This window comes from Narcine bancroftii, chromosome 11, assembly GCF_036971445.1.
Source record: "Narcine bancroftii isolate sNarBan1 chromosome 11, sNarBan1.hap1, whole genome shotgun sequence".
Lineage (NCBI taxonomy): Eukaryota > Metazoa > Chordata > Chondrichthyes > Torpediniformes > Narcinidae > Narcine > Narcine bancroftii.
Window position 1 is genome coordinate 74,436,739 of NC_091479.1, and position 12,750 is coordinate 74,449,488.

At 41.0% G+C, this 12,750-nt stretch overlaps 1 protein-coding gene across 5 annotated transcripts in view; it reads left to right on the forward strand.

Moving 5' to 3' along the window:
• The window catches only part of parvg (parvin, gamma), an 82,729-nt gene continuing 69,979 nt past the window's right edge, over window positions 1-12,750 (forward strand). For 2 of the 5 annotated variants that reach the window (XM_069903444.1, XM_069903445.1), the window contains exons 1-5: window positions 1-107; window positions 1,349-1,440; window positions 4,503-4,593; window positions 7,283-7,347; window positions 8,133-8,235. In XM_069903444.1, coding sequence (XP_069759545.1) covers window positions 4,518-4,593; window positions 7,283-7,347; window positions 8,133-8,235 — 244 coding nt within the window. In that variant the 5' untranslated portion in view covers window positions 1-107; window positions 1,349-1,440; window positions 4,503-4,517. The remainder of the gene's footprint in view (window positions 108-1,348; window positions 1,441-4,502; window positions 4,594-7,282; window positions 7,348-8,132; window positions 8,236-12,750) is intronic. The other 3 variants (XR_011346582.1, XM_069903446.1, XM_069903447.1) reach the window with 2 other exon arrangements.

Sequence of the window (12,750 nt, forward strand, 5' to 3'; positions counted from 1 at the left end):
CTGGTCTATTACAGCAGTAGAAAGAGGAAGGATGTAAAAACTAAACCATCACTGCACAGCCGGTCAGCAGCTTTGTTAAAAGTGAGGCATGTGAATAACAGAGAATGGTAAGAATTTTCAATATTTTTACATCTCCATATAGAAGGGAATCTGAAGAATGTTAAATGAAGAGAGGGTAGAGCTCACTTTAAACCCCCCCCCCCACCTTGAAATAGCAATTTCATATGCATGTGTATTCCTGTTTCCTGCAACTGTCTATCTGATTATTTTGGGCTCTGTCTAAAACAATTTTATATAATGTTCTTGCATATCACAGTAAACTTTCCAAATAAGTAGAATTACACAAATTTTATTCATGTAAAATGGTGATTTTAAAATATCTAAATTATGTGAGTGTCTTGTCAGTCTATGCTTTCCAGGACATAATCTTTTGATGGATTCTGTTGTGTATTCCCAACATTATAAAGAGGTTTTTGGCAATTAATCTCAGACTACAAAAAAGCATCCCATGAGCAAGCACCAAACCAGTGGAGGCAAAAGTCAGAATGAGTCCGCAGATTTTGCTTTGGTTTAATGATAGTGGAATGCAAGTGTTTTCTAACAACGAACTATTGCTATCCAACAGTGTGAAGGCTAATTAAAGAACTCAGTCATATTACTCTTGACATTGAATGTTTGGTTCTGTAATTGGGTGCAAATAGTAAAAATATACTCAGACACCTTTGATATTAAACATTATAACTGTTTTCCCCACAAAGAGATAAGGATAATCAATTTATCAAAACACCAAAAGCAATTGTGCTCACAACCTGCGGAATACACGATGAAACCAACTCCTCTCACCAACAAGTGCTAGTCCCAACATGACTACATTCACGTCATCAGGAACTAACCTTGTTGTGATATTGATATACTTGCAAGTTCAAGTTCAATTGTAAATCATTAGCTCCCCAAAAAAAGACCTTCCATCACTTAAAAATGACACATTTGAGTTCATGATATATACAGTATATAGGCACTGGGCCACTGTGACTTTTCCCTCTCTTGTGACAGTTCTTCATTAACAGAAGGTGGCCCATAACATCATCAACCATGATCTAATTTCCGTTACACAGATCTCTATGATTTCCAGTTAAAACCACAAAAAAAAGCAGAGGAAGTTGCAATGAAAAAATAGCTTTGGTAATCTTCTATGAGTTGCTTTTACCATGCAGTAATTCAATCTAGAACTATGTCTATTAAGCCTCAAAGTTTCACACAAGAATTAAAAATAAAAGGTTGAATATTTCCTTGCCCCTTATGTACAAAAACTAAACTTTATTTCCTTTGCTGTGGCACAAATGATCAGTGAGGACGGTGCTGAGTTGTTTCTGATTATGTAAAATTCCAAGAGGGAGCTTCTCTGAAAACTTGCCTCCAAAGAGTTGCACCATCAAAAAGGTAGGTTTGAACAATGTTATCTATTTTATCTAGCTAGCTAGCTATACTCTCTATATAAGAGCTTTTAAGATTGGCCTCAAGTGATGTCTTTGTCTGTATTTGCATAATATTCCCTCTGATTTTCATTAGCTTTGGTAAATGTAACGTGATTGTCAAATGAATTTTGCCATGTTTAGCAGCAGGCCAGAATGAATTTGCCCCCCCCCTCCCCCCCAGCAGGAAACTGAGAATTGTTTATACTTTTAAAATGGCACCAAAAACAGTGAGCCTTGTGTATTCTCAATAAAATTGAGTTTTAAGATTTAAAGAGAGCCAAAGCACTTCAGTCTGTAATGCTTTCTTAGATATCAAAATATTAACACCTCTCTAACTCTCTGAGTTTTAATTTTTCTATAATGATAAGGAGAATGAGTTGGATGGGCAGAATGGAGTATCATTACTAGTATCAGTAAGCGTGTACTTTTGAAAGGCTTGCAAAGGGTTATGGCTTCATTCGCACAAGGGAGTTCTGTAGTCAATAAATTAGTGGGACACATTTTAGTGGATTTTACAGCCCTTGGACAAGTCTTCCTCCTCTTTGTATTACTGCTTACAGCTTAGCAGCCTTACTCGATATCTTGTCAATCATGTGACATCTATGCTGTTTCAAACCCAACTCTATCTACCTTTGATTTCTCACCTATGGCACGGCCACACTATTGCTGCAACCTTCAATAAATTAGCCGGGAGAATAACTCTGAACCTTTAAGAAAGTTCAATTTGATTTTTTTTTATGCTGCTTTGTTGAGACTTATCACAACAAATGTGGTTGGCACATCCCATGGAACATAGTACCTCTTTATCTTGCAGCTTTGGTGAATGAGAGTCTTCTTAAGGCAGCTAACACTTGAAGTGATAAAGCTAGATGTGTATAATCATACCTGATGAATTAAGATGGTAGGACATGTTGTAGAGATGAAAACAGTCATTACTCTATGACTTCGTATCACTGCAAACAGTATAAGTGCAGAAATTAATTATGGAATATTAAATGGTATGAACAGGAAGAATTTATGACAATGAGTACATGTTTTTTAGTTTGCAGTCATCTATTAATAAATTATCATGTAATTGGCTTGCTCAGAAATGCAGAGGGTAGTTGTAGATGGTTTGTATTTCAACATGGAGGTCGGTGACCGGTGGTGTTCTGCAGGGATCTTTTCTGGGACCCCTCTTTGTGATTTTTACAAATGATCTGAATGAGGAAATAGAAGCGTGGGTTCATAAGTTTGCAGGTGACATGAAAGTGGGTTGTGTTGTGGATAGTCTGGAGAGTTGCCGGAGGTTACAAACATTGATAGGATGCAGAGCTGGGCTGAGAATTGGCAAATTCTCACCCATAAAAGTGTGAAGTGGTTCATTTTGGTAGGTCAAATTTGGGAGAATACATGTTAATAATAGGACTGTGAAGTGTGGACAAACCAAGAGATCGGGGGGGGGGGAGGAGGGGTGCGTTCAAATCCATACAACATTCAAAGCTACAGCACCAGTTGATAGTATGGTTAAGGTGGTGTATGGTTTGTTGGACTTCATTAACTGTGGGATTAAGTTCAAGAGCCATGAGAAATGTCACAAGCACTCAAGATATAGGTTAGATCTCACTTGGAATATTGTGTTCACTTCGAGTCACCTCATTGCATGAAAACCATGGACACTGTGGAGAGAGTGCAGAAATGATTTACAAGGATATTGTAAACATTGGAGAGCATATCTTATGAGGAGAAGTTGAGTGAACTTGGTCTTTTCCCCCTTGGAATGATGGAGGATGAGAGATGGCCTGACAGAGATGTGCAAGATGATGAGAGGTGTTGATTGTATGGATGGCCAGAGGCTTCCCCACTCACCCCCCCCCTCCCCCCCACCATCACCAAGGTTGAAATGGCTAACACGGTATAGTTTAAGGTGCTTGGGTGTAATTACAGGGGGGATGTCAGAGGTATGTTTTTCACAGAGTAGTGGGTGCATGGAATACACTGCTGGCAAAGGTGGTGGAGGCATGTGCAGTAGATTCTTTTAAGGCACAATTAGATCTAGGCAGTTTGAGTAGGTTAATGTGTCAGAAGAACACAGAAATGCTGGAGGAACTCGGTCAGTTTCGCACTGTCCACAGGCAGTGAGGAAGGACTCGGGCCCGAAACGTTGGTAATGTATTTTACCTCTACACGCTGCGAGACTGGCTGAGTTCTTCCAGCATTTCTGTGTTCTGACTACAGAACTTTATATCGCAAAGATGAAGATGCACAATCATCATGTCAGGCTTGAGTCCTTCAAAGTATGAGTAAAATATAGACAGTTACCTAAACACGATGATGGGGGGGGGGGTGGTGGGGGTGGGAGGTTACATGTCCTACCTTCTTAATTCATCAGCACAGTCCAACAGTCAGGACGTAATAGGTGGATAAGGGAGGGAGGGCACATACCAGCAAACAAGGGAGAGGGGGGAAGGCTCTGAGAAAGGAGAGGAAGGGGGTGGAGAGATGGAAGAAAAAAGACAAAGGGTGGGGAGGAGAGGGAGAATGGGAGTAAGCGAGTAGAAACTGGAGAAGTCAATGTTAATGCCATCTGGTTGGAGCATGCCCAGATTGAAAATAAGGTACTGCTCACCCTATTTATGGATGGTCTGCTTTGACACTACATGAGGCCATGGACTGACATGGGACTGTGCTCCTTCCCCTCTCCCACCCTCACCATTTTGCTCATATCTTGATGAAGGGCTCAAGCCTAAAACGTTGGATATGTATCTTTATCGTTGTTATATAAATAGCACTGTTTGACCTGCTGAGTTTCTCCAGCTTCATGTTTACTCATTTTATGTTATGATGTCAAGTGTCATTCTGTGAACTTTGTATCGCCACATATGAAAAGAAAATGCTGTAATCTCTCAAGAGGTCATGCAGCACCTGTGGATAGGGAGTTAATTTTCACATGAGTAACCTTTCATCTGAATTGAACTATGTGTTTGTTTAGTATTCTTGCTCGATGTCAGAAGAACAGAGATTAGATGTGTGCATTTCCACCTGCAGGTGAAACCAAGTGAAATGGATTCCTCTTTTTCTAACCTTATTGCTGGCTTTGAAGAATTTAAAGAGTCAACAAAAATTGAAATTCCTCTTGGTTTGTATTTCCAATAACTTTTCCTTGCAAAAATAAAAGTCTTTCTGTTGGAAGGGTGAGGTATGTCGAGTTACTAAAGTCCCACTTCTACTTCATGATTGACTCATGGTTAACAAATTCATAGACAAGGTGTCATTCTGTAATGTCGTCAGAGATGGAATACCCCATCTACAAGTTCTGAATCCTGTTTATTCAACCAAATAATTGGCAGGATTCAGAATTAGAACTTGTGCATTTTGGTTAGAATTCAACAGCACCCAAAGTTTGAACTGTCCAAGTATCAGATAGTTCACGTAACAATACATTGAAAAAATATATAATCCATGATATGCTTCAACTTTTGTCTGCTGTAAGGCAAACAAAGAGTCACCATGAGCATTGCTCGGAGCCTCTAACAATAGGAGAAACGGAAGCAAAAGAGAATCTCTTCTGATCCATTGAATGTCCACGGATTTGTTTCCAGTGCTCCCACAGCTGCACAGACTCTACTTCAAACCATCGGCAACTGAGCTCCAAATACAAACCAATACGATCAAGGACCCTTCAGTGCCTGGGGCCCTTGGGGAGCCATTTCCCTCAGCATCCTCTCTCAAATCCCAGTGTCTATACCTGTTTGCCATGAGCCTGTCTCCAGCAGGTGTGGAACCTATCATCACAAGTCACCCGCAGCCCGCAGCTTGTGTGAGTCCTCTGACCGCAAGTTGCCCACAGCCTGCAGCCTATATAGGTCCTTCAGGCGCTAAGTCCCTTACTGGTCTGCTGTCATCATCACCAATATGTAGGGTAGTCTCCTATGCTTTCCCTCAAGGGAGGAGGAGGGAGGGAAATTCCCCGTTTCTGGCATCCTGTGCCGGTCCATTGCTCCCTCGGTGTCTGCAATTTTCAAGTAATGTTAAAGCTGCAGTAATTTCTATTTCTTTGAGAAATATAAATGATGTTTAAAGCACCTTTTGTGGAGTGCACCTAACAAAATAAAAAGAGTGAAATAATTTAGCAATATTTTTTCAGCATTATGTTTTTTTGAATCAAACAATAATTATAAAAGAAAAGAGAGTTGATTTTGAAGTCTGATATATGAAAGTGATCCTATAATATGATGTAGGTAAACACAAGCAAGGTGTGATACAGAAAAGAGAGTATGACCAGTTGAGAATAATGGGCATGAAAAACCAGCAGAAAGGATAAAGAAGCTTGACAGGATAAAGAGCTCAGGCAGGATTAGTGAAATGATGTAAAGGAATATGTAAAAGGTTTTAAAATAAAAAGGACCCATCTGACCTTGAATGGCACCTTTAAGAATAAGATGGAATTAGGGAGATGTTTGCACAAAGAACTGCTTGGCAGCAAAAAGTCATATCTTAGAATGTGCAGCATGGCCCATAGCAGAGCACTTAATGAGAGAAATTCTCATGAAATGTCCTGGGTGAGGGCATCAAAGTGTCATTGCAATATGGCAGCCATTCATTGCAGTGCTCATGAGCCCCTTTTCCAGTGGCATTCCAGTTAAATGGCTGTGCAGTTTCCCGGGATAGGAAGCCCTTTGTGCCATTTCCACTGGGACACTAATTGCTATTCCACTGAACGCAACTCATCACTGGGGATCGGAGTGTTCTACCTTCAACTGGAAATGGGTGACTTTCTACTGTCCCTTTACCACTGGTTTTATCAGCATGCCGGCGTTAGCAAATGTCAGGGATACGAGTAGGGTAGAGGTGGTTAATCCCCAGTGGGAAATGATGTATTTGATGCCTGTGCTTGGACAAGCTCCTTTTCCACTGGGCCCTGTCCCAGTAAATTCCCAGTTAAATCTACCTGGGATGGGAGCCAGTTGAAAAGTCGGAGACATACAACACTAAACCCCTTCCCTTGATTTTAATACACTGGGGACAACTTGCAGTGGCCCACAAAAATTGGATTGCACTATCAACCTGCTTCTTGAATGTTTTGACTGTACATTTCTTGTTTCAAGAAAACTCTGCCAGGTATAGTTATTGCTCATGAATCATGAGTTCATTTTTCTATGTACTTTTAAATTTAAATATAGACATTCAGCACAGTGACAGGTTATTTTGGCCCATGAGTCCATGCCGCCAATTTACATCCAATTAACCTTCAATGGTGGGAGGAAAATGGGGGCCCCCAGGGAAAACCAACGCAGGCATGGGGAAAATGTACAAACTTCTTAAGGATAGCATGGGATTTGAATCACAGTCCCAATTGCTGGGGCTTAAAGACGTGCTAACCTATAACCACTCATCAGAATTTCTGGTGCTCTATAGTTGTCAAGAAAATTCTCAGCAGCATCTTTAAATGGTTTCCAAGCTACAGTATTTTCAACGTTTCCATAGCTCCTTCACTGAGTGCATGTCCAGGCATGCTTGAATTGACCAAAACAGTTTGGTTTATGGGCAAACTAATAGATATAAAATATGACAGACAATGACAAAAATAAATTTATCTAAACAACAGAACACAATAGGAAAATGTTAAAGTGATTTTCATGATCAGTTGCCCAAAATCCACTAAATTCACCCAGGAAGTAAAATATTCATTGTCCAGTGTAACCCAGCAACTGGCTAACCGTAAAACCCAACCCTACTCCAACCCTGACTTCACTCGACTCAGTGTTTTCATCATTTACCATCCAAATGTTCTACTCATTTGATAGTATTTCTTTTGATCTTTACAGGTGAAAAAAGAAAATTTATTCAGCCTTCTTCATTGAAGAGCCCAAAGTTAGAAGAATTAATGACGGTGAAAACTTAATCCTCTCCTCGTCTCTGTTTCTCGACTGCCTTTGATTGTAGATATTGAATCAATGTTTCTGCTTGTCAGTTGATCTTGCCCACTTGTATCCCAGGCACTTTGACAACTAAAGGATGCCATTTTGCTCTTCTTAAAACTTCAGCTATTCAACTTATTTCAATGACACCGTGAACAGGGTAGTATTATTCAGCTTCAGCCCATTACGATTTTCGACAAAGAAATTTCACAACTAGTTGTTTGAATTGAAGTTATTCCCTCTACCACCTCTACCACTCTTAGCCACACAAATTTTGAGAACCTGCTAAATCAGAATTTTTCTTGGCCCATTTCTTCCTGCCCATTGCTGTGATTATTTCTCAAATTGTCCTCCATCTACCCAAAAACCTGTAGTTTGCCTTGCCATCACTCAATGTGTCTACACCTCATGGCTTGAAATGACCCTTCAACTTTGCCGATTTCCAAGACTTTATGCACTTAAAATCATTAAGTGTGGGTTTCGCAGTATCGGCTTGAGAAGTAAAGATGTCAGCGACTGAGAGGCTGTATTGCAGGAAGAACGTTGAGGAAAGTGAATGTGCAGGATAGTATCTGATAGGTACGGAGTTAGCTTGATGTCTGAAAAATTGTAAAAGGTCAACTGGAGATAAGGTTTGCAGCTGAGAACTATGTGCAAGTACGAGGTTTTTTTTAGTTAGCTATAAATAAACACTACCATTAATTAAAATATATAACTGATTTATTTGACAATAACCAATATTTACTCCTTTTCTCAGTTTTTCATTGATTGGATCAATGCCACATTGAAGCAAGATCATGTTGTTGTTCAGTCACTGGAGGAAGACTTGTATGATGGCTTAGTGCTGCACCTTCTGTTAGGTAAGCATGGTAGCCACTGTTTAAAGGTATATCAGTGCATGACAAACGATGGAAATGCTGGAGGAACTCAACAGGTCTCGTAGCATTCATAGGCAGTAAAGGAATATAACCACATTTTGGGCCTGACCCCTTCTTGAAGGTATGAGCAAAAAAGGTAAGCACCTGAATTAAAAGAAATGGCAGCTGAAGAGTCCAGGCCAACAGACAAAAGGTGTTAATTGGATGTGGGTAAAAGGACAGGAGAGAGGAAAAGTGAGAATTAATTGGGGGAGAGGCTGTTGGTTTCTTTTAGTTCTATAAATGCAGAGTTGAGGGGGAAGGAGACCAATGAAAAAATGGAAGAGAGACACAGCAAGAGGAAAGGAGATAGAGAGATGGGTGATGGGGGGCTAACAGAAACTGGAGAATTCATTTATGCCATCCGGTTGGAGTGTGCCCAGACTCTCCACCCTCCTCCGACTGCTAGAACTTGTCCTCATGCTTAATAACTTCTCCTTTGACTCATCCCACTTTCTCCAGGTCAAAGGCATAGCCATGGGGCCCAGCTATGTGTACCTTTTTGTTGGCTAAGTGGAGCAATGTGTGCTACAATCCTTCACAGGCAAGGCTTCTCAACTCTTCCTTTGCTACATTGATGAGTACTTTGGTGGTGTCTCATGCACTCATGATGAATTCATTGACTTTATCCACATCCTCCCAAATTCATTTGGCCCATCGCTAGCAATACTCTCCCCTTTCTTGATCCCTCAGTCTCCATCTCGGGAGACACACTCTTGGCAGACATCTACAAATGCACCAACTCTCACAACTACCTCGAATATACCTCTTCACATACTGTCCCATGTAAAGATTCCTTTTTCTCTATTCTGCTCCCAGGATGAGGATGATACTTGCCACCACATCCCAGATGTCCTCCTCCTTCAAAAAGCATGGCTTCCCCTCTACCACCATCAACTTGGCCTTCACCTGCATATCTTCCATTTCCCACACATCCGCCCTGCCCCCCCCCCCCCCCTTGCCCCTAGATAAGCAGGATTCCCCTTATCCTTCCTCTTGTTCCAGTTCACCTATCGTAGCAACAGGCCTAAGGCAGATGCCATCTCACTGACTCTACACAGAGTCTTGGAACACCTGGACACTAAAGATGCATTCCTCAGGATTCTCTTTATCGACTATTGATCAGCATTTAACACCATCATCCCTTCAAAATTGATCAGCAAACTCCAAGATCTGGGACACAACACCCCACTGTGTAATTGGATCATGGATTTCCTCACCTCCAGACCACAATCAGTGAGGATTGGTAAGAACATGTCCTCCACAATCTCCATCAGTACTGGAGCACCACGGGGCTGTGTTCTTAGCCCCCCTTCTCTACTCACTTTACACCTACGACTGTGTGGCCTAGTATGACAATAACACCATCTACAAATTTGCCGATGATACCATGGTAGTGGGTTGTATAAAGAAAGGTGATGAGTCAATGTACAAGAGAGAGATTGGAAACTTGGCTGAATGATTCACAAACAACCTTGCACTCAGTGTAACCAAAACTAAGGAGCTGATTGTTGACTTCAGGAAGGGAAACCCCGAGGTGTACAATCCAATGATCATTGGAAGATCAGAGGTAAAAAGGCTGAGCAAATTTAAGTTCTTGAGAGTTTCTATCTCGGAGAATCTTACCTGCATCCATAACACTAATGGCAAAAAGAAAGCACGTCAGTGCCTCTACTTCCTCAGGAGTTTGCAAAGGTTTGGAGCCCTGGCAAATTTCTATGGATGTGTGGTGGGAAGTGTGTTGACTGACTGCATCATGGACTGGTATGGGGACACCAATGCCCCTGAATTTAAAGCCCTCCAAAAGGTAGTGGACACAACCCAGGACATCACAGGCACAACCCTCTCCATTATCAAGGACACCTGTGGGAATGCTGCTGTCGGAGAGCAGCAGCAATCATCAAGGATCCACACCACCCAGCACACACTCAGTTTTCGCTGCTGCCATCAGGAAGGAGGTATAGGTACTACAAGACTCACACCACCAGGTTCAGGAACAGCTGTTACCCCTCCACCATCAGACTCCTCAGTGACAAACACAATCAGGAACTCATTTAAGGACTCTTGTGAACTTTATTGATTTTTAAAATTCTCTCTGTATAGCACTGTCAGTTTGTTTATATTTGTTAACTGTTTACAGTTCTTTATTTGTTTACATTTATATGCTGTGTAGAGGTTTTTTTTGCACTACCAATCAATGATAATTCTACCTCGTCCACAGAAAAATGAATCTCAGGGTTGTATGTTATATGTACTCTAACAATAAACCCAAAATGTGTCCTCACCTACTACACTACCAGCTACTGCACCCAACATATTATCCTCCGCTATGATCCCATTACCAGACATATCTTCCCTTCTCCTCCCCTCTCTGCCTTCTGCAGGGACCGCTTCCTCTGTAACTCCCTCATCCAGTTCTCTATTCCCACCAATCTCCCCCTTGGCACTTACCTCTGTGAGTGCGGGAGGTGCTGCACTTGCACTTCCTGCCTTAGCACCATTCGGGACCCCTAAACAGTCCTTCCAAGTGAAGCAACACTTGTGTTCTGTGCTTCTGTTGTAGTCCCTATGTCGAAGAGATTGGACGCAGACTGGGAGATGACCGCAATAGCAGGGATCTCTCAGTGGGCAGTTCCCTGCCCCATTCCCTTGCTGACATGTCTGCCCATAGTCTCATGCACTGTCAGACGGAGGCCACCTACAAATTGGAGGAACAACACCCAATATTCCATCTGGACACCCTCCAATCGGATAGCCTTTACATTCCCCAATTAATTCTCACCTTTCCACTCTCCAGTCCTCTTATCCATATCCAATTAACACCTTTAGTTTGTTAGTCTGTATTCCTCCCGTTGCCCTTCTTTTAATTCAGGTGCCTGTCTGCTTTTCACTCACACCTTGAAGAAGGGCTGAAGCCCAGAACATTGGTTATATATCTTTGTCTCCTGTGAACACTGCAAGATTTGCTGAACTCCTCCAGCATATCTGTGTTTTTACTACAATTACAGTGTCTGCAGACTTTCACTATAACACATAACATGCAGCTTTCCCCAGTACACGTTGTCAGAGGTACTGTGGATTGCTTGAACCCTGCATATGAAATATACCTGGAGAATTTGGGCATCTGCTTCCAACTGGACCATGTATTACATAAAGGTATACTTCTTGACAAATCTGGTTAATGATGGCATAAACATTTAGTATTGGCTAACAATAAGGAAGCAATGAATAACAGTTTGATATAGGATCAAAGGCAAATGTACAGTCTTTTGTCTGATGATCTCTGAATACCAGAGGAAATCTGTTTAAGATGAGTGGAGAAAAGTTCAGGGAAGATGTTAGAGGTTACAGAGAGTGATGGTTACTAGTGGTTGAGGTTGATACAATAGGGACATTTACATGTAGTCATATGGATGTAAGAAAAATGGAGGGTTGTGCACTGTGAGTGAGATAAGGGTTAAGCTGCTCATGGAGTAGGTTTATATAGATTATTACAACATTATGGGCTGAAGGGCATGTACTGGGCTGAACTGTTCTGTGTTCTAAATAAACATGTGTAAATCAAGAACACAAGAGACCTAATTAATCTTGAGAAGATCCAAAGGATTAACATCATCATTCTAATCCACACAAACAATCAAGCCTTATCCACCTTCGTACTTTGTGAACTATTAAACAATTAAATTCTGATTCACTTCTTACTCTGTTTAAACATTTATAAAGAAAAGTAGCTTGGCTTGTTATCTAAAAACAAGCATTAATTTCAAGAATGCAGAGCCATTAGGTCTTGTAGAATTAGCAAAACATACACCCACAAGACAGCCATAGAATCAAATACAAGAGATAATATATCGCCATTCTCAAATGTACTTTGCAAGAGATAATATATCGTCGTTCTCAATCAATGCATCTTTTAGTGAACTTTAATAAGTATTATAAATTTGATTGACTACGATTAATAAAAATGCTGGGTATTCAGCAGGTCAACTGGCATTAGAGAAGAGAGAGAAACGGTCAATCCTTAAGCTTGAACAATGATCAGAATGAGAAAACAGGAATATATTAAGTTAAAGCAAGGGAAAGGTGGGGACTGCCTGTGACGGAGTGTGGACAAAGATTGTCAAGATAGTAATTACTTAAAACAAAGAAAATAGAAAGAGAAACGTGATCGCATTCACAGAGAAAGAAAGGAATAAAGGATTTTTATTTGAAATTGTTCAATCCCAAGGGCTGCAACATCCTCAATGAAAGTAATGCTCTTCCTTACATTGAGTATTGGATTGGAGCAGTGTAGAGGATTGAAGGTGGAGAGGTCAGAGTGGGGCAGAGGGTTAAAGTGCCAGGTGACTCGGAGCTCAGGTTCATCCATATGGACAAAATGGAGGCATTCATAGATTGGTCACCTTTTTACATTTGGTTCCTCTGATGTAGATCAGACGGTATTGTAAGACAAGTTTA